Source organism: Vanessa cardui, chromosome 5, assembly GCF_905220365.1.
Source record: "Vanessa cardui chromosome 5, ilVanCard2.1, whole genome shotgun sequence".
Lineage (NCBI taxonomy): Eukaryota > Metazoa > Arthropoda > Insecta > Lepidoptera > Nymphalidae > Vanessa > Vanessa cardui.
The window spans coordinates 10391923-10412275 of NC_061127.1; the positions used below are offsets into that span (position 1 = coordinate 10391923).

General features: G+C 30.4%; 3 protein-coding genes and 1 long non-coding RNA gene across 5 annotated transcripts; 2 read left to right on the forward strand and 2 right to left on the reverse strand.

Moving 5' to 3' along the window:
* Positions 1 to 215: 215 nt before the first annotated feature.
* LOC124530060 lies at positions 216 to 717 on the reverse strand. The gene is made up of 2 exons (XR_006966447.1): positions 640 to 717; positions 216 to 517 (listed from the first exon to the last, which is right to left on the reverse strand). It is a non-coding gene; the product is annotated as an uncharacterized LOC124530060 (long non-coding RNA).
* Positions 718 to 1480: 763 nt separating this feature from the next.
* LOC124529677 (DNA polymerase subunit gamma-2, mitochondrial) lies at positions 1481 to 7181 on the forward strand. 2 transcript variants are annotated; one of them, XM_047103523.1, is made up of 7 exons: positions 1481 to 1774; positions 1927 to 2474; positions 2999 to 3151; positions 3717 to 3888; positions 3958 to 4070; positions 4305 to 4409; positions 6897 to 7181. In XM_047103523.1, the coding sequence occupies exons 2-7, from the start codon at positions 2082 to 2084 to the stop codon at positions 6951 to 6953; spliced, it is 993 nt and encodes a 330-aa protein (XP_046959479.1). In that variant the 5' UTR covers positions 1481 to 1774; positions 1927 to 2081; the 3' UTR covers positions 6954 to 7181. The 2 variants fall into 2 exon arrangements, with proteins under 2 accessions (XP_046959479.1, XP_046959480.1); XM_047103524.1 differs by having other exon boundaries at positions 3717 to 3876.
* On the reverse strand, positions 7039 to 10015 carry LOC124529678 (ER lumen protein-retaining receptor). The gene is made up of 5 exons (XM_047103525.1): positions 9818 to 10015; positions 9476 to 9735; positions 9157 to 9303; positions 8947 to 9052; positions 7039 to 8345 (listed from the first exon to the last, which is right to left on the reverse strand). The coding sequence occupies exons 1-5, from the start codon at positions 9906 to 9908 to the stop codon at positions 8311 to 8313; spliced, it is 639 nt and encodes a 212-aa protein (XP_046959481.1). The 5' UTR covers positions 9909 to 10015; the 3' UTR covers positions 7039 to 8310.
* Positions 10016 to 10149: 134 nt separating this feature from the next.
* On the forward strand, positions 10150 to 18230 carry LOC124529972 (translation factor GUF1 homolog, mitochondrial). The gene is made up of 11 exons (XM_047103936.1): positions 10150 to 10309; positions 10397 to 10580; positions 11390 to 11512; positions 11862 to 12375; positions 12612 to 12822; positions 13527 to 13658; positions 14138 to 14253; positions 14735 to 14967; positions 15764 to 15892; positions 17326 to 17409; positions 18083 to 18230. The coding sequence occupies exons 1-11, from the start codon at positions 10242 to 10244 to the stop codon at positions 18206 to 18208; spliced, it is 1920 nt and encodes a 639-aa protein (XP_046959892.1). The 5' UTR covers positions 10150 to 10241; the 3' UTR covers positions 18209 to 18230.
* The last annotated feature ends 2123 nt before the right edge of the window (positions 18231 to 20353 follow it).

Sequence of the window (20353 nt, forward strand, 5' to 3'; positions counted from 1 at the left end):
TCAATTATGCACTATCAAATGCAAACACTATTAAACAAACTATATAATATAACAGTACTATTTTGCAAAGATACATACATTCACAAAACCAGTTACATAATTGTTTTTTTAACTAGGAACAATTTTAATGTAGATAATTAAGGAGATGTGTTAATATATTGATGATTAAGACTACAAGTTAATACATATACATCCTTGAGCAATTAAACAAAAGATAACTATTAAAAATTGACTTTATTATTTACAATAAATTAAACTAAACAAAACATTACTTAACATAATTATTAACTGGAGATTATGTGATGTTAAACTATTTTATCTGATGAACCTTCTGACAAAAGTTCTTGCTCTGCAGATGCCTTTGCTGCTTGTATTTGGGGTCGAACGTATTTGAAATACTTATATACATGATCTCCAAGGATTAAAGATCCATATAAAGTTAAACCCACGCAACACAGCACAGCTCCTTTGTGCAATTTGTCGTATAAAACGCTACGTGCATATTTTTTCATATTTCCTGTAAAAAAAAATAAGTATAATAAATATTACTAAGTACTAATACTAAATACTAAGAGAAACATGATTGATTGACACTCAAACAATATTACAAACTTAAAGAAGAATATGTTATAATATTACCTGATTATTTTGATTAATTTTTTGGAAATAAATATAACCTAAATTATTAACAGCTAAATGTCAAATGAAACTGATAGTTGCGACATTACAATGACAACCATTGTCAAAACTTAAAATTATGTTATCTGTTATAAATATCTTCAGGATGGTATTACTTACTAGTTGTTAAAAATTACACAAATAAAATTAATAAAAACCTATTATCTGTCGCATAATGTTGAAGCTTATTTTAATGAGACAATTTATTATAATAAATTAGTTGTATGTAGTTCAAAAAATTAAATATTTTATGTATTCTATATTGAAATTGATACCGATAATTTCCCTGAATACTTAATAATGAATATTATCAAAACGCTAATTTTATACCAATTTAATCATCTTGGATAATGTCTATTTTCTGTCGAGGTCGACATTTAGTGGTCATCAAGCTTAGTATAAACTACCAACAACATTAGAAATAGCTGTTTAATTGTTTATGCACTTAAGTCTTATTTAACAGCTCTAAAATAATATTTGCAATAATCTATAAATTTTTATTCCATGAAAAATATATACCCTTAAAGTATTATATAACTTTCATAATTAAATGAAAAAAATAATTATTCTTTGTAATAATTAAGATATATGTATATCTAATACATAATATAAAAAACCGGTTTGTCGATTTATTGACCTTAGTATCGAATATCGATAAAGAATATATCTTTCTATCTAAAATATCCTACTAATTCCTTGTTAGTTGCAACACTAACTTATATATTTTTGTTTTTGTCTATAAATATTTTGAGGTTATGCTAATAATTTCTATCCTTTGACAAAATATTTAATATCTGACTTTTAAAAATATGCAGAAAAATTTTGTTTCCTTTTCTATTAAAATAAAACACATTTTGCAGTTCAATCAATTTTCATCTAAAGTGCCTTCAATTCCTGTAAAAACATTAGTAAATAATAAAACAGAAATTACTAAAGTAGATGCGACCACAATATCTTTATTAGAAAGACTTTCCTTGGTGAAATGTGATACAGATGAAGGTGTAAAAGTTCTAGAAGATTCTATTGCATTTGCTGATAAAATCCTACATATAAATACTGATAACATTGAACCTCTATACACAGTGTTAGAAAACCAGTAAGTTAATATCTCATAGTTAAAAATCACAAATTGGATAAGATTCTTTTAAAACATATCAAAATTTAAAATTACTAATTGTGTCTTTCTTGATGTGAACACAAGATATGAACTACAATGTAACTAATTAAGTCCCATTTAAAATATTTCAGAAACCTATATTTACGGGAGGATAAAATAACACAGGGTAACTGTCAAGCAGATATATTAAAAAATGCAGCATTAAAAGAAGAAGAATATTTTGTTGCACCGCCAGGCAACATACCATTACATGAATTACAAATAGAATCAAACACACAAATTAAAAATGAAAACTGAAATTCAGAAACTTCTAACATTTCAGAAGTTCTTTAAAAATGTACAAACTTGTAGAAATAGAACAACAGTAGATCTAGAAAAACCAAGTAAAATACTAGTCCAAAATATTTACCATAGTTGGCTGAGATCAATTCACGGGAAGACAAACCAACATTTTCCTGTATATTTAGATAAAGCTATTGCTGACAAATATGCTAAAACTTACTATGGTATTATTAATCAACAATCATGTGATGTAAACCAAATAGTTTATGAGGAAAAGGAGGATGAATGTGATGTACACAATAAAGTTCACCTCAAATTTGACCTCATGATCCCTCAATCTGATGTTATGCAATATTTCATACAATGGCAAAGATATAGAAAATATTGGTGGAGTTCTGTAAGTTTTCAACAGATTAAATATCAATAATAACATATTTTTTACTAACTATACTCCTGTAAGTGATAATGCCTGAGATGACATGACATGCTGTGTGATTTACCTGTATATCTTTATATAAATTAAATAAAAAGTAGCATTTGCAAAAATACTTCAAGATATATATAAAAAATTTGCATATTTTCTCAACAGTTCATTATCATATTTTGTATGTTATGAAATGTACATACATGTGTTTAAGAGCATGTAGGAATTGTAAAGATATAAACTGCTATTAGCAATGTTTGTTCTGTTGTTAACAACAGGATAGGCATGAAATATTTTTTCCTACACATCCTATAAAACAAAATAATGTATTTTATAGACAGATTGCCTTTTTAGTCTGTTTAAATATAAAATTGCATTAAATAAAATGAATGAAGGCATTTGTAGATTTCCAAATATACTTAAGGTTGAATCAAATCATCATTGTTATTGTACTTCTTAATTAAAAGTATAATATAATGAAATTATTTTGTTTTCAGGTGACAACTACACCTAGCCTTTTTTCCATAAATGATATGAAGCATGAAGTTGGAAGATCAGATGTCAATATCATAGCCAATTTTAAGTGGGGTCAACAAGTTGTGGAAGCGGTCAGTGTCAATTCTAATGGATCAGATGCATCACCGGAAAGTGTATGTTTTACAAATTATTTCATTGATATATTCTTGTACATTTGACTTGATTTATCAAAGTAATGTAGTCCATTCATATTTTTAATAAGCAAATATTCATAAGTATAGTGTAGTAAAGTAAAGTAACAGCCTGTAAATTTCCCATTGCTGAGATAAGGCCTCCTCTTCCAATAAGGAGAGGGTTTGGAACATATTCCACCATGCTACTCCAATGCGAGTTGGTGGAATGCACATGGTCTCAGATTATTGATGAAATTAGACACATGCAGGTTTCTTCACTATGTTTTCCTTCACCGGCGAGCATGAGATGGATTATGTACACAAATTAAGAACATATATATATATATATATATATAGTGGTGTTAGCCTGGTTTTGAACCCACAATCATCGGTTTAGATGCACACGTTCTAACCACTGGGCCATCTCTGCTGTTAATAATTAAGTATAGTATAATTACTTAATAATAAAGTATAGTATAGATGATGAAAATTCTTTTAATTTCTACACATGTCATGTCATGTACATGACTTTAGTAGTTGAATTTAATTCCTCATTTGTTTTTAGATGGCTAAAAATACTTCCTGTCTCACTTGTACAATGGGATTAGAAACAGCATTTGTAACCATTCTCTTAGATGGACTTTCAAATGCAACAAAGGAAGAATACCTTAGACTTCACAACAAGATGGCACCTTATAAAATATCCTTTGCATTAGATAGCGAAGGTATGCATGCAGGTATTGAAACATATAAATTCTATAGTGAAATGTCATAAAAGTAGTTTCTGATATTTTTTTTCATTTCAGAACCTAAAGTTTTAAATACACTTAAAGAATTGGCTCAACTACTCTTCCATAAACTTAAATCAAAGGAAATATCAGCTTGGTTACCAAGTTTTACACTGCCGATACAAGAACAGGTTAGTGGATTGATTTAAATTTGCAAATAAAACTAGCTATTGATCGGATAAAAAAACACTAAAATATATAGTGTTTGAACACGGAGTCACCCTGGTCATAGCCCGTCCTTGTATGGGTTTCAGTTTTGCCTTATTACCCAAGCCCTCGCGATTTATTCATTTTTTAGTTCTTTTCAGTTGGTATAAGACTGAAATTTACCCTAAAATATAATGATAAGGTCAAATTAATTACAGGTAAAAGAAAATCTACATTTGGGCGTCACATATACAGCAATATTAAACGAAAATACGCTGTCAAATGGAATCTTTTACCTATTAAATAGCAGTACTATGCTAAAAGTAAGTTTTTTGTTATGTTATAATATGTATAGTACACACAATTAGATGTAGCATCGGAAAATGCAATGGAATGAAAATAAAACCGATTACTGCCGATTTACACAACCAATAGAAATAGCTCCCTATCGCGCCATTCGACGCTATTCGTCGCTATAGATTCTAGCGCCAGAGAAAGCAAGTGTATGTCAATCGACGCGTCAAATTGACGAATATATTAGGTCATGTGATATTACAAGTTATTACGTTTGTGCAAAGATCATTTTCGTATGAGAAATAAATCTTGATAATTTGGTATAGCGTACTCAATTCGGATGTGATCGGTTTTACGAATTTTGCCGATGCTACATCTAAGTTGTGTCGTACTATACTATGTTTGATAAATTGGTCTAAAAATTATCTATGTATTAAGTACTATATATTTCCACATAAGGTCAAAACTTGTGACCTTATTTCAACGTTTCGTATGTTGGAAAATGACAAATGTGAATGGCGCGGCGAGCGACTAGGTCCTAGATTCGATCGCGTCAGGTTTAAGACGCGATTACTTCTCGAATCAACTTTGTTAGGTTGACGTTCGAATAGATTTGAGAGGAATAATACATGTATTTAATGAATACATAACTGTGTCACTCCAATGAACATTAGCAAAAACGTACACCACGCAGATGTGTTGTTACTCGTGTCTGTAGGTTAGTCTAACAATTCGTCTTGTATCGAATGGTGAGGAAAATTTCACCCTTCGTGTTTATAACTTTCGATAGTTTTTAAAAGAGTTTTAATATATACATATATATAACAAAACATCTATCAATGTGATCATATAGATAGACATAGTGTATCTAACATCGAAGACCACACCTTGTAGACAGAAACTAGTATTTCATATAATTGTATGTTTGAAATGTGTGATATATGAAAATGTAATCTTTGCCTAATAATGTATGGTTTAAAAAAACTTTGTCGTTTAATTATAATTAAAGCGTATGCTTGAACGCAGTACGTATTGCGGTAAAATGTAATTAGTGAAGGTTATAAATGTCATTCAAACCGTTGTTTTATTTACTATTAAAAAAACTACGGTATTTTTAATGACGGTTAAAGTCTTTACATCTTTTACCTATTTGTACATGCTAATTTTATTTGATTGTAAAATTATATAATATTTTCCGATGACAATTAATTAAGATTTGTATTTTAGTCAATGATGTTCTAGTAAACAGATATGTTAATAACGCGCAAAAAGTGAAGACTAGAAAACGTCCTAATTGGGACGTTTGCCTTTAGTCGTTTTACGTAGTAACACGTTATAATACATCATAATTATGTAGTAATACGTTTTGCATAATTAAAACATATAGTTATCCCTTTTACTTACTGGTTTTATCAAGCTATCCTTTTTACTTGTAACGAAATGTAAAATAAACGGTCCCCGGCACGGCACACTTTTTTCTGTTGTTTACTATGGATATAACATATCTGGTTATTAGAATATCATTGATTTTAGTTGTCAAAATATATCAAATTAACTCTATGTCGAGGTTGCAGTTATTTTACTTGTAGAGCTCAAATCTACTCTGCTATGATGAGCGCTGCTATTCTCTAAATTTCGACGTCAAACAACAGTTATATGGTACTAAATTATTGCATGTACAAATATAATAAAAAAATATATTGAACAGGTTAAAATAAATTATTTTTATCGACAATTTAACGATTCCTCGAGACAAGCTAATTAGGTCAGCTCCGATTTAGATACTGGCATCTAACAAGCGACATTCTTTATTCGATTATTATCAAGCGTTGTTACTTATCATCAAACGGTTTAATAAATGAATACATTAACAACCATAGATAATTATCTTTACGTTTTTTTTTTAAATGTATTTTGTCTAGTAATGAATATTTTGGAAAGCTTAGCTTTACAGCTGCTGTCCCTTGCGCTCTTATTCTTTCGGGTCGTGTCGGATTATTTCCTATTAGCGAGTATGTGATTGTTAGTTTGATTAGATACATGTCACTATGTGCATACAATACAAATGTACACACAAAGTACGCTACAATGGTGCACTATATTTCTTATATAGGAGTTTTTATTGAATATTATTACATACTAGATATACGTTAAGTTATTTTATTTAAATGATTTTGTTATATTGTATGTATTACTTACATTGTTGATATTTCTATTACTCGTAACTGGAGTTCAACTTTAAATTAGCTTAAGAAACTTAGATCTCGAAAATTCTAGCGGTGTATAATTTGATTAGAACCTTTTTATTTAAACATAAACTAATAGTCGCTCGTTGCTTTTCTCGTATCTTGAATGTTGGTCGTTAGGTGTCAAGCATAAGAAGTAGGATATGTCCATCCATGTCAATTTGTATTAAATTAATCAAATTAGGTTCACAGGTTTAGCCGTGAAAGAGTACCACACAGAATTATCGCATTTATAATATAAGTAAAATTTATTATTTTTCTTTGTTTCAGGAACAAATACATGTGGCTGATTTTGATAGTTATGCATCATTACTGTGTAAAAAATAAAATATCATTTTCCATTCAATTTGTATTAAGTAAAAAGTCAAATTTATATTATTTAACATTTGACAGTCGAGATGAAAACAACTGATTAGTTCACTTTAAAATTTTAATTCTTATTGCAAGAAATTACATTAGAATCTTATAGGCTATATTTAAAGGAAATTAAATGTTTGATCTACATTACAATATTGTATAATCAATTAAACCAAATGTAGAATAAAAAAAAAAAAACTCATAATTCATATGAAAAATCTAAACATTTTATATTAATGGTTTAACCAGTTTGTAATAAATTATGATAGTTATATTATGGTCTTTTATTCACTAAGAGATTTGTTTTAAAAAAAATTCTGAACCTTACTTACCAATTCTAGTTCGTTTAATATTTGAGTTGTATAAAATTTCATCAGATATTTGAGCTACCATTAATTAAATCTGGTGGAAAAAGAAATACTGACACAGAAAGATTCACTTTTTTATATATGATTTTAAATTGATTAATTCATGATTATTATGTATTCATTTAAAGCAATCTGCTTTTAATTTTAATCAAATTATTTTTACATACCATTAAAGATTAAATTATATATTCATCCTCGGTAACACTTACCCAACTTCGAATACACTTATTTTCGTGTGGGTTTCATGTCTAATCGTTAATTTTACTTTGATACTAGTTGATTTATTACACTGAATAGTGACTCATAATATTATTCTCATAGTGGAATTTCAACTTGTTGAACACTGTTTACATTATTTCTAATAAACCACAATAATAGCAACTGTTTTTAATGTTTAAATTATCTTTTACAAAAGTTGTGCAACACTTGCCTCTTAGTGTACAGCAATATTGTCATAAATATAGCAAATTTTGTTTTACTGTAAGGTAATATATTACTCTAACTTATTTAACTGTCACACCATTAACGCACAACAATGCCTGCAAGTTAAAATGGCACGTCCACAAAGTATCGTGGCCATGCCAAATATAAACATCATTACGTAATACTAACTTGGTTTTAGTACAAATTTTAATAAAACATGCACTGTAAGAACTATGTCATAACGATAGCAGCACTTTTGGTTTTAGGATAAATGTTGACTAAATTATGAATTTCATAATTCTATCTGATCATATATAATACAATGAAATGCCAATAAACAGATCGTATAATTTAAAAAAAAATATTATGTCAGTTAATTTAACATTGGAGTGCATACATGTCCTAAATAAAAAATGTTTTCACAGCTGTAAAACGTCACTTGTTAAACTAGATCTTAGGTAATATTATTGACTTATATAAAATAACTTGACAAACTTTTGTGTCACTTCATATTGCACCCAAACATATTGTGGCATTTAAGCTGGCAGCTGCAGTTTCTTTCCCTTAAGAACTGAAAAAAAATTTATTATTTAGTAGATAGTCAATGAAATTTTTATATAGTCTGTGAGAGCCGCGTGAACAAGACATTTGTAGATAATGTTGAAATATTAATCTTTACCAACAAAAAATAATAAACCTGTTAAATACCTCCATTAAATAGCTTTAACTATGTAATTTGAAATTATGGGAATTATAATATAAATATTATTGACACAATTTTTATAAAAATATTTCTCTCGAACTTGACTTGACTTTACAGGCTTCTTAACTGAACTTATAATATTACTTATTATATTAAACAGTAAACAGTTTTTTTTTTTTTTTATACAAATAATTTTCAATTATTTCCTAATATAGGAGACAAGTTTCTTTTTTGCCAACTCCAAAGCAGTAAACTAATTAGCATTCAGATGTTATGTCAAACAGCGAGTCTAAAATGATAATATTAGTTATCTTTTAAAGAAAACAATATTAAATATATCCATTATTGTAGTAAGGTAATTTATGGGTGTGGTGTCCAAATAATCATACTTGTAGGGGTTTATTAAAAATAATAATATACGAAATGAATGAGTCACTTAGCACTGAGTGTAAGTTATTGGCTTTTTTACCTTTAGTTATGTAGAGATAGAAGAAATCACAATACAGTACAGTCTGTACTACACCGGCAACAATTGCTATAAGTTCATAATGATCTTCCACAAAGTAGCGGTATATCTATAATAACAATCAAGATATCAGTTTATCAACTTACATAAAGATTAAATACAATACAAAACATGTTAAAGTAATTATTTTTTTTTTTTTCTAATTTGACTCACCCAGTTCAAGAGATATAATCCTCTGTATGATCCCAGCGCAAACAAGTAATGGGATGTAATGCTCTCCGCCTCTCCAGTCTTCGATACCAAAAATAGTTGTGGTAGGATCGCAACAGACTCCAAGTAAATTGAAAATGTCCATAATACCTGAAATTTTTCAGTAAAAATTCATAAAACTATTGATTAATGTACATTATAAAGTAGTTCATTATGAAAAAAAAAAAATTAAAAAATCTTCGAAATAAAAACAAGCTCAGTCATTTGCTTATAGATAATATTTACGTATCGAATATAATCTGGAGCAATGAACGTTACTAACCTCCATTAAAGTGAATTCACGATTAATGAGTAGTGCAAGAATAAGAGAGGGAATAACAAGGAATTCAATCCTAAACGTGTCGTGGTTGTGGTCGTAGGTGGCTTTAAATTTGACATACATCAAATAAACCGTAGCATAGGATGCTGCAATGAACACTATTTTCATTATAGTGTTATATGGCGACACGAATGTTGTAATTAAGTCCAAATACCGCGTTGTGTATACTATTGAAAATAGTATTTGCGATTTTCCCGATATTCCTGGAAAGATAAGCAAAACATTAAAACATTTACACTCCTCAGCACCAGAATATAAACGCAGCATGCCGGTCATTATAATTACCTGCACATGATCTAGTTTTCCAAATTTTTAGTAATAATATTATTATAGCTAGGAGATGGGACAAGTCCGCGAGTAAGCGAAATATATTCATGATTTATTATATTACAATGAAGCCTAAATTAGACGCCGCGTAAACTAACTCAACAATCTTCTCATTCGTGCAAAAATGACGTGGCTAACTGACAAAGTATGAAGTGTTTACAGCTACAAAATAAAATTTTTAATCGGATAGTTGTACCGGAATAAAATGTCGAGCTTAATTTTTCGCAACATATTTTCTCAGCTGATTTTGACAGTCCGACTGATTAGGTCCGATTCGTTAATCCTATTAAAAGTACGGATCTTTGAGTTTATTTATTTAAAATTTAAATATGATTACGGATTGTGAATAGATAAATGGTTATAGTGGTGAAAAATAAGAATTATGGTTAGAATTATAAATAAAGTAGGTGCTCTAAATACATGTGCATCAAGAATTAGAGTTTATAAAAGGTATTTTGAGTTATTAGGTTATCTGAGGTAAACAAATAAGAACTTGTTTTTAGAAGATCGGTGTGTTTTAACTATTTGATATTTCAGTTTCATTAAAAGGTTGTATAGTTCTGAGGCTGATTCCAACACGACTGATGTCACAAAGATCAGAAATTTCAGTATCGTAGCACATGTTGATCATGGCAAAAGTACTTTAGCTGATCGTTTATTAGAACTAACTGGTGTTATTAAACCAGGACAAGAAAATAAGCAAGTGTTGGATCAATTACAAGTAAGTTTTCATTTTTACTGCAATGAAAAACAAATTACCTAGGTGTAAACACAAAATAATGGGAGATATTTTATATTTTAAATGGGCTTCTTAATGGTAAATGGTCACCACCTCTCTGCCCTTATCTCTTTTGCATGTATTATAAGTTTCAGGATAGACATTGACTATATGATATGCTTTATATTTTATGGGATATAGCTTATTATATAATTATCTAAATAATAATTATTATAATTATATAATCATTTAAAAATATATATTTATTTATTCCAAGCAAACACTGTAAAACCTATAATATAGACACAAAGTATGTATTTCATGCACACTTTGTGTGAAATATATTTATAATTTTAAATACATCACCTTTAGTTCAAATCAATTTTTTTAAAAAATATCTGTAATTTTTTTTTCAATTTATAAGTGTGATATCTGTTTAAATATACAAAATATATTAGGTATATGGAAAAAAATCTTTACACTGCTAGATCCTTTATACAGATAAATTTTTTTAATTCACTTTATAAATATATATTAGAATAATTTTAATAATACAAGTAAAATGTTGGGGCTTGCATATATTGTTACTTATATATTTTATTGTACACCACAACATAAATTACAGAAACATCAGAAATACAAACAACAAATATAGAAATAGTAGTCAAAATAAAAATATAAACATTTGTTTTAAGTATTGTATAATGGACAGTCTTTTCATTTATTAGCTCCCAGACAACCCAATCTGAGAAAGCTTTTTTTAAAAACAGTATATCATAAAATTAATTTAATGTGTCCTTTTATAATTTTAGGTGGAGAGGGAAAGAGGCATTACAGTTAAGGCTGTAACAGCATCCCTAAATTACACATTTAATAATGAAAAATATCTATTAAATCTTATAGATACTCCAGGTCATGTTGACTTTTCCAATGAGGTATCTATTCTACTGCAATAATCCAAACCTATGCTTATTTGAAAAAAATAATGGTACTTATGTATTAACCACTCTTGAAAACAAATTTATTTTTTTTGCTGTAGTTGCATTTACATGTATGTACAGTCAGAGAAAGAAAACTTTTGTCAGTTTTCAAATTGATTTCTTTGTCAAGTCTTAAGCTCTTAGTACCTTTTGAATCTAAACATCAAATCATTGCGATGCAATATGTCATTCTCGACCGGTAAAGCAGATTATCGCTCACACTGAGCACACGAAAATAATTTTTAAGGTGAACATTTCTTACACCGATTGTATAATGAATGTAAATTTCTAAATATTTGCTTAGGTAGTCCGCAGTGTCAAAGCTTGTCAAGGAGTTATACTATTAGTCGATGCTAATGAAGGAGTACAAGCTCAAACCGTTGCTGTCCACTCTCTGGCCAAAAGAAACAACTTAATCATCATACCTACTCTAAATAAAGTTGATTTACCCCGTGCAGACCCAGAAAATGTTAAAGCTCAGCTAAAATCCCTCTTTAATATAAATCCTGATGATGTTATGAGTATATCTGCAAAAAAAGGTTGGGGAGTCCAAGAGTTATTACAAGCAGTTATAACGAAAATACCGCCACCCTCTGCGGATTCTAACAAACACTTTAAAGCCAATATCATTGACACATGGCATGACAAATATAGAGGTATAATGTGTTTAGCATACATTGAATCCGGGACCATACAAGTTGGTCAAACTGTCAAGTGGAGATCTGATTTGAAGCAACACACACTTAAATATTTGGCACTTTTAAGACCAGGTGAAGAACCCATCAATAAGGCAGTTGCAGGACAAGTAGTAATGGTGGGTAAGTAAAGTAAATTGAAAAGAAATTAAAGGTCTGTAAGATACTGTAAATCTTATAATTATGGCATACAGGCAGGCCTCGTACTTACGGCATGTTAGGTTTTCGCAATAGACATATTAGATTACTTCGTTTTTTTTCTTTTACTACGACATTGCCCTCGCGACAAGCGAATTAACTTGAAACGCCGGAAGTCGGGGACTGCCCATTTTAATACTTTAATAATTTTCTTATTTTAGGCTGTGGTCCGAAAGGCGGCGGATGTGTGGGAGACCAGCTGCTATCATTAGAATCAGCAGAAAATATAAAAGTAGCAACAGCACCAACTGTAAAACATATGGTTTATGCTGGGATATATCCTGCAGATCAGTCTCAGCATACACAGCTTAGTGATGCTATAAAAAAACTTGCTTTGAATGATTCAGCTGTAAGTGTGACTATAGATTCTAGGTAAGTTTTTCTAGATTTCGCAGGATTTCTTGAATAAAAAAAATACATTATTAAAATTTAGATTTTTGTCTTATATTCTTGTCTTAGATTTTGTTGTATACTATAAATTAATTGTTATAGCTAGCCTAAAAACATTTTACTTAAAGTCTCATTTCATAATTCAGATCTCATGAGTTATTGAGAATCATAGGATTTTTGGCGGTAAAAAGTATTTATTATTTTTCTCAAAATCGAATATGACACGAATTAGATGGAATTTTATCAGTAAAGTAAAATATTTTTTCTGAATTTTTTTCTATATACATTTCAAAAATTTTGTAATTCTACTTTGTAATCTTCTTGGTGGTAGGGCTTCGGCAAGCCCGCCTGGGTAGATACCATCCACTTATCAGATATTCTACCGCTAAACAATAGTACGCAGTATTGTTGTGTTCCGGTTTGAAGGGTGAGTGAGCCAGTGTAACTACAGGCACAAGGGTCATAGCATCTTAGTTCCGAATGTTAGTGGCGCATTGACGATGTAAGGAATAGTTAATATTTCTTACAGGTGACTACTTACCATCAGGTGGCCCATATGCAATTTTGTAAATAAAATGTTTTTTTTTTTTGTAATAATTGTCTCTTCTTATTTGTGGGATTTAAAAGGATAGTAAGTCTCGTCAATAATGAAAACGAAATAAAACAATATTTGTGTTAAATTTCAGTCCGGCTTTAGGTCAAGGATGGAGAATCGGATTCTTAGGTCTTTTACATTTGGATGTTTTTACACAACGACTTTTACAAGAACACAAAGCTGAAGCCATATTAACAGCGCCATCAGTACCGTATAAAATCAAGTAAGTGTGTGTATAATAAAGAAAAGTATGTTTAATTACAAATAACTATAAGAAATGTAGACACAGTTTTTTATTAAAGGTAACAAAATACAAATCCTATCTGTAGTGGGACCGTCCCTTTTGGAATTAATTTTGCTAAGCTGATTTACTTCTGGCCGATTACTATACGTGTTAAATAGACATTTGACAAAGGCAAATTTTCTCAAGGTGTCTCATTTTATCAACTGATAATTCATTTCAATGTATTGAGGAATAGTTTAGTTTCATTGAACTCCTTGGTTTGGTCGAGAAAGAGCGACAGACATACAGACAGGCAGTGTTACTTTCACATTTATAATATAATTATGGTTTTTATTATATGTATAGTACAGATTATAAAATAAGATAAACTTTGCTGCATTTGACATTTAGAAATTTATTGTTTGTTACAATAATTTAAAGACTCAAGAAGATCTGATGTAGATTTTATTTTGTTCCAGAGTCAAAGGTTCTAGGCTTATCAAGCAATACAAGGGAGATGAAGTGTTGATTACAAATCCTTTACAACTGCCGGAAGCAAGCAATATATTGGAATATTATGAACCATTAGTGATAGGTACGTTAATGATTTCTTACTTTAGTCATATCACGCACACTACGACCTCTTGTAAGCACAAACGTTAAGTGCGCCTTTCTCAAAGTCAAAATAAACTTTATTCAAGTGGGCTTTTACAAGCACTTTTGAATCGTCATTAAGTGAAGCCAGTTCGGAAAGTACATTCTACCGAGAAGAACCGACAAGAAACTCAGTAGTTACTCTTTCTCAACATTTAAAAAATACAAAGTCATGTTAGTTAATAAAATTATTGGAAGTCAACAGGTATTAATTCCATGCTTTTTTATCATCTATAAAATCTCGTATCGATTAATTCCCCTTTTTAACGTATTTTTTATAAACGATTTGAATTTACGAAACTTTTCTTTCTGTCTTTCTAAGTTTGTATTTGGTTCAAAATATTGCGGTTTGCCTGGCATTATTGGTGGTTCGGTAGAAAATAGATTCAATGTGATGATTTTCAATTTTTTTTTATTCGAAGGAACAATAATAACACCGGTAGAATATATCGGAGCAGTGACAACCCTGTGCGTCGACCGGCGAGGCACACCCCTGCCATCCAGCGCGGTCGATGATAAGATGACAATGATGCAATTCATCCTGCCGTTATCAGAAGTTGTCATTGATTTTCACGATACTTTAAAAAGTTTGACGTCTGGCTTCGCGAGTTTTGACTACCAGGATCACGGATTCCACCCAAGTGCATTAGTTAGAGTTAGTATTGTCTATGGTGTAACTCTCTACAGTAACACACACACACACACAAGTATAATGTCGGTGTGTGTGCTTAAAGTGAATAACTGACTACTGGGCGAATGTTGTTGGAAATTATATATGCAGGTTGAATATGTGAGATTCCTATTTCCGCCTGATGTTTTCTATCGAGCGGGAGATTAATTACAAACACTAATTAAGTACGTAAAAGCTGAATCAGCTGTTTTCGGTAAAGATTTACGTGATCTTCTCACCGGGTTCTTGTCCAGTTACCTTGTCTTGTTTTAAATATCTTATTAACTTTTACCAGTGTCCAGAGGAAAGGTTCTTGAAAGTATAACGTTGTTTGTGTAAATACATAACAAGATATATTTCATCGATAAATTTTATTTTATTACAAGATATATATTATCTAATTTGTGGTAGGGCTTTGTGCAAGCCCGTCTGGGTAGGTACCACCCACTCATCACTTATTCTACCGCCAAATAACAGTACTGTTGTGTTCCGGTTTGAAGGGTGAGTGAGCCAGTGTAACTACAGGCACAAGGGACGTAACATCTTAGTTCCCAAGGTTGGTGGCGCATTGACGATGTAAGGAATAGTTAATATTTCTTACAGCGTCATTGTCTATGGGTGATGGTGATCACTTACTATCAGGTGGCCCAAATGCTCGTCCACCAACCTATACCATAAAATAAAAAAATATATCGAATTTAACTAAATAAACTATTAACAGTCGCCTAGACAAAATAACAAAAATTATCTCTTGAGAAATTCAGTGTATGATTACTTTCAGATGGATATCGTGCTAAATGGAGTTTTAGTGGATGAGTTATGTACAATAGTGCACACAAGTCGCTTGGAGTATACCGCCAAAAAGTTGACAGCAAAATTAAAGGAAATGATACCACGTCAAATGGTTCAGGTTGATTGATATTTTGTTTCTAAAAACATTAAAATGGAGGAAAGAGAGCGTATACGTTTCTGTTTTTTTAATTGCGTGCGGTTATAATCGAAGTATCAGCTAGTAGATACACGTTTTTAATTTTTCGGGTCTTTTAATATGCTTCTTTGACTACTACTAAAAAATAAAATATTTATGGTCAGTGGCGGATTTACCAATAGGTTAAGTAAGCTGGAGCCTAGGGCAGATTAAGAGGGGTCAAATTTGTCTTAAATAAATTTAAAAAAAAAAAACTTATAATTACAGTGTAAACTCTATATAACGACACTGAACGGACCGTGCATTTTATGGCGTTATAAAGAGTGGTCGTTAAATGAAGAGAAGAAAAATCAGAATTCGAAAAAAAGTTTATATTAGTCTATTGCTAGTAATTATGTACAAAAAATATATATATCTTATTTGAACGCTATTGCGTATACTCTGTTATTTTTGTCTGACGCCTTTTGCTGCACGACCAATTTTTTTGTATATTTTTAATTTTTTTATTTATATCTTATATAAAGGAAGTAATTTTCCAATAATTTAGCAAGGTCGTCGTCGCTATCAAACTCAAGTTCTGTTTCCACCTCATCAATCGTAGAATACATATTGTTGTAATCCATGACTCCTACTTATTAGGCATGGTCACAGTCTACACGTGCAAGCAATCCCAATTTGTAAACAAATTAACGAATTTCTTAGAAAGTTCCTAATGCGTGGTGCCGACATTCGAGTTTATTGAGGGCTAGAATAATAAAGCGACAAAAGAACGTACACAGATGCGCAGTTTTTTTTTATTTTAGCAACCTAAAAGGAAAAAAAAAATAATTTTTATTTCTCAATTGTTGTCGTTATTGAGAGTGGGTGTGATGCTATGTAGAGTGTATCATTGTATAGAATACAAGCTAAACCAACTAAAACCAATTGATTTCGACGCTTTAGAGAGTTTGCCGTTAAATCGAGTGACGTTACATGGAGTTTACACTGTATATGTATACACATTACGTCCGTAATCCGTATACTCGTCACTACATAGTGGATTGGAAAAATAATCTAGTAACTGACAATATCACCTAGTTTATAATCATACTAATAACGGAAAAAAGCCGATGTAATGATGATGTGAGGATGGATAGAACACAAATCATAAACGTTGTAAAAAAAAGTAGGGGCAGCAAAAATTGAATAGCCTACTAGCGGCAGATTTGTAAATCCGCCACTGAGTATATACACAATTTTTTTTTATTTTTTTGGAATGCTTATTTGGCTACTACTAAAAATTAAAATATTTATGGTTATAAATGGCGATTGCAGTATAAGTTTATATTTAAATGTTAATCATTTCTTGCTGAAACCCTATCACTTTGATTATAAAAACTATAAAATAACATTCGAATGTTTTGTTTTTTATTCAGATCGCGATACAAGCTGTGGTGGCAGGGAAAGTGTACTCTCGTGAAACAATCAAGGCCTATAGAAAAGATGTGACTGCTAAATTGGTACGTTAATACAACAACGACAGCCTGTAAATTTCCCACTGTTGGGTTAAGGCCTCCTATCTCCTTGAGGAGTTTTTTGGAACATATTCCACGCTGTTCCAATGCGAATACAAAGTCACATGTGGCAGATTTTCTTTAAAATTAGACACATGCAGGTTTCCTCACGATGCTTTCCGTCACCGCCGAGCACGAGATGAATTATAAGCACAAATTAAGTACATGAATATTCAGTGGTGCTTGCCTGGGTTTGAACCCGCAATCATCGGTTAAGATGCACGCGTTCTAACCATTGGGCCATCTTGGATCTCCTCTCCTCTCGCTCGTTAATACACTATATTGTGATTAATCTCTACTGAAAATCAACTTTTATATTATGTTATTTATACTAATATTATAAAGAGAAGGTAACTGTGTGTGTTAGTAAGTGTGAATGTGTTGATCTTTCTCTAATTAAAGTTATTGTTCGAAGTGATATGTGTGTGTGCATGCATACGTGTGTTACAGTTATCGCAAATAATCACCTCTGCTACCTCCTGGTGGGAATACGTCAAATTACCAAAAAGCCTGTATATTCATATTTCATATACAAATAATTAGCAATATTTAATATTAAATTTAATGTCTTGAAAAGACAAGAAATGTTTAATATATTATTAAATCAATACTATTTCAGTATGGAGGTGACGTTACACGCAGGAAAAAGTTACTAAAGCAGCAGTCTGAAGGGAAGAAGAAAATGAGAAGTGTTGCCAACATTAAAATACCAAGAAATACTTTCATAGATGTATTAAAACGATAATTATTTGTATAGATAAATAAAATTTTCTAAATTTATATATTTTTATTTATACAATGAATAATGCATTCAATATTAGAAACATTAATTAAGTGATTACGAAGTAGTAAAAGAACCTATAAATGATATATACTAATATTATAAATGTGAAAGTAACTCTGTCAGACAATCTGTCTGTCTGTGGCTATTCCAAAACCAAAACGAGGAACCAAATTAAGCAACCTTGAATCAAAAGGAAGGGTTTACCTAACCTAACCAAGCTTTAAACGCGAGCGAAGCCCCGGGCGACCACTAGTATTAAACTAAATTCTTCTATTTTTATATATGTTGCGTTTATTTTTTTTTATTGATATGGATATTCGTTTGATCGAGGGACATAAGTATAGTACGACACAACTTAGATGTCGCATCGGCAAAATTCGTAAAACCGATCACATCCGAATTGAGTACGCCATCCCATATTAACAATATTTATTTCTCATGCGAATATGATCTTCGCACAAACGTAATAACTTGTAATATCGTATAACCTAATATATTCGTCAATTCGACGCGTCGCTTTACATGCACTTGCTTTCTCTGACGCGTGAATCTATAGCAACGAATAGCGTCGAATGACGCGATAGGGAGCTATTTCTATTGGTTGTGTAAATCGGCAGTAATCGGTTTTATTTTCATTCCATTGCATTTTCCGATGCTACATCTAATTTGTGTCTTACTATAATTGAATAAAGTATTTCATTAATTAATAATAAATATTTTTTATTCCTCGATTTAGTTTAAATGATAAATGTGTCTGCGTCTGCTATGATGTCACCAAATCATTTTCTCACTTAATTATCAGTGGATATATTGCCTCAATATTAATTCGTGTAATTTCAGTAGTTCGGGATGGCGGGAAAATAATATTATCGTTTTACAATGATGCTTCAATCTCTCTATATTTTGTTAAAATGCCCCACGCTATAGTCCAATTGCTTTATAATTACAGTTCAATCATATTTAAAATAAGAAATAGTGTTACAGGCCAGTATTAAATAATATCAATTACGGTTTTACAAATTATTTATCGATTATTTACAATAATAATTGTGAATAATAAAGTAAATATAATAGCCCCTGCTATATTCATAATATGCAATAATAATGTGATATAAATTATGATATAAAATCAAATGTCATTACACCGTATTCAAGGCTAAGGTTACTCTAGAAACATTCGTGAAAAAAATATCCGTATAACAATGATGTTGTAGTAAACAGATATGTTATTAACGCGCAAAAAGTGAAGACTAGAAAACGTCCTAATTGGGACGTTTACCATTAGTTGTTTTACGTAGTAAAACGTTATAATACATCATAATTACGTAGTAATACGTTTTGCGTAATTAAAACATCTAGTTATCCCTTTTACTTATTGTTTTTATCAAGCTATCCTTTTTACTTTTAACGAAATGTAAAAATTAACTAAAATAAACGGTCGCCGGCGCGGCACACTTTTTTCTGTTGTTTAGTATGGGCATAACATATCTGTTTATTAGAATATCATTGCCGTATAAGGAATAACCCGTGAAACAAACTTGCCAGACACTTTTGAATATGAATTAATTACTTGATTTTAATTAATTGGAAGTCTTGTCCTGTATTTATATTTTATGTATTTGTCAAACCCGACATATGTTTTGCTATTTCAGCGGTCATTTGATCACAACTGTGTTTTTTTAATATTTTCTTATATAACCAATGCGACAGCTACCTTGGGTACTGAGAAGTTTGAACCATCGCAAAAATTACATAATTAAGTAAGATAAAATAAAAACATAAAAATCTACGTCAATTTAGTCCATTATTTAAAACTTGGATTAATAAAAACTGAAATAAAGTCTATTTGAATCTCTGGATCCACCAGTATATTTTTTTAAATGTGTCCAATTATATGACAACAAAATAGGGCTAAGGCTGATAAATGGAAAATTATAAAAAGCGCGAAATATCCAACGACATTCCAAAAAGTATGAAAAAAAATATTACGAATTTTGTTTTTCGTAATCACAGTGAAATGTGAGTTTGGATCACATTTGCATATAACAGCATTTTCATGGTCGAAAAAATCTGTTCTATACAAAATAAAACACAGTTATCTAATAT

Coding starts and splice junctions, on each gene's coding strand:
- LOC124529678 (XM_047103525.1), bottom strand. CDS start 9,908: ATGAATATATTTCGCTTACTCGCGGACTTGTCCCATCTCCTAGCTATA. Junction 9,736..9,817: donor GAAAACTAGATCATGTGCAG/GTAATTATAATG, acceptor TTATCTTTCCAG/GAATATCGGGAAAATCGCAA. Junction 9,304..9,475: donor GTGAATTCACTTTAATGGAG/GTTAGTAACGTT, acceptor GAAAAATTTCAG/GTATTATGGACATTTTCAAT.
- LOC124529677 (XM_047103523.1), top strand. CDS start 2,082: ATGAAAACTGAAATTCAGAAACTTCTAACATTTCAGAAGTTCTTTAAA. Junction 3,152..3,716: donor CAGATGCATCACCGGAAAGT/GTATGTTTTACA, acceptor ATTTGTTTTTAG/ATGGCTAAAAATACTTCCTG. Junction 3,889..3,957: donor TAGCGAAGGTATGCATGCAG/GTATTGAAACAT, acceptor TTTTCATTTCAG/AACCTAAAGTTTTAAATACA.
- LOC124529972 (XM_047103936.1), top strand. CDS start 10,242: ATGGTTAGAATTATAAATAAAGTAGGTGCTCTAAATACATGTGCATCA. Junction 10,310..10,396: donor AGAATTAGAGTTTATAAAAG/GTATTTTGAGTT, acceptor TTGATATTTCAG/TTTCATTAAAAGGTTGTATA. Junction 10,581..11,389: donor AAGTGTTGGATCAATTACAA/GTAAGTTTTCAT, acceptor TTATAATTTTAG/GTGGAGAGGGAAAGAGGCAT.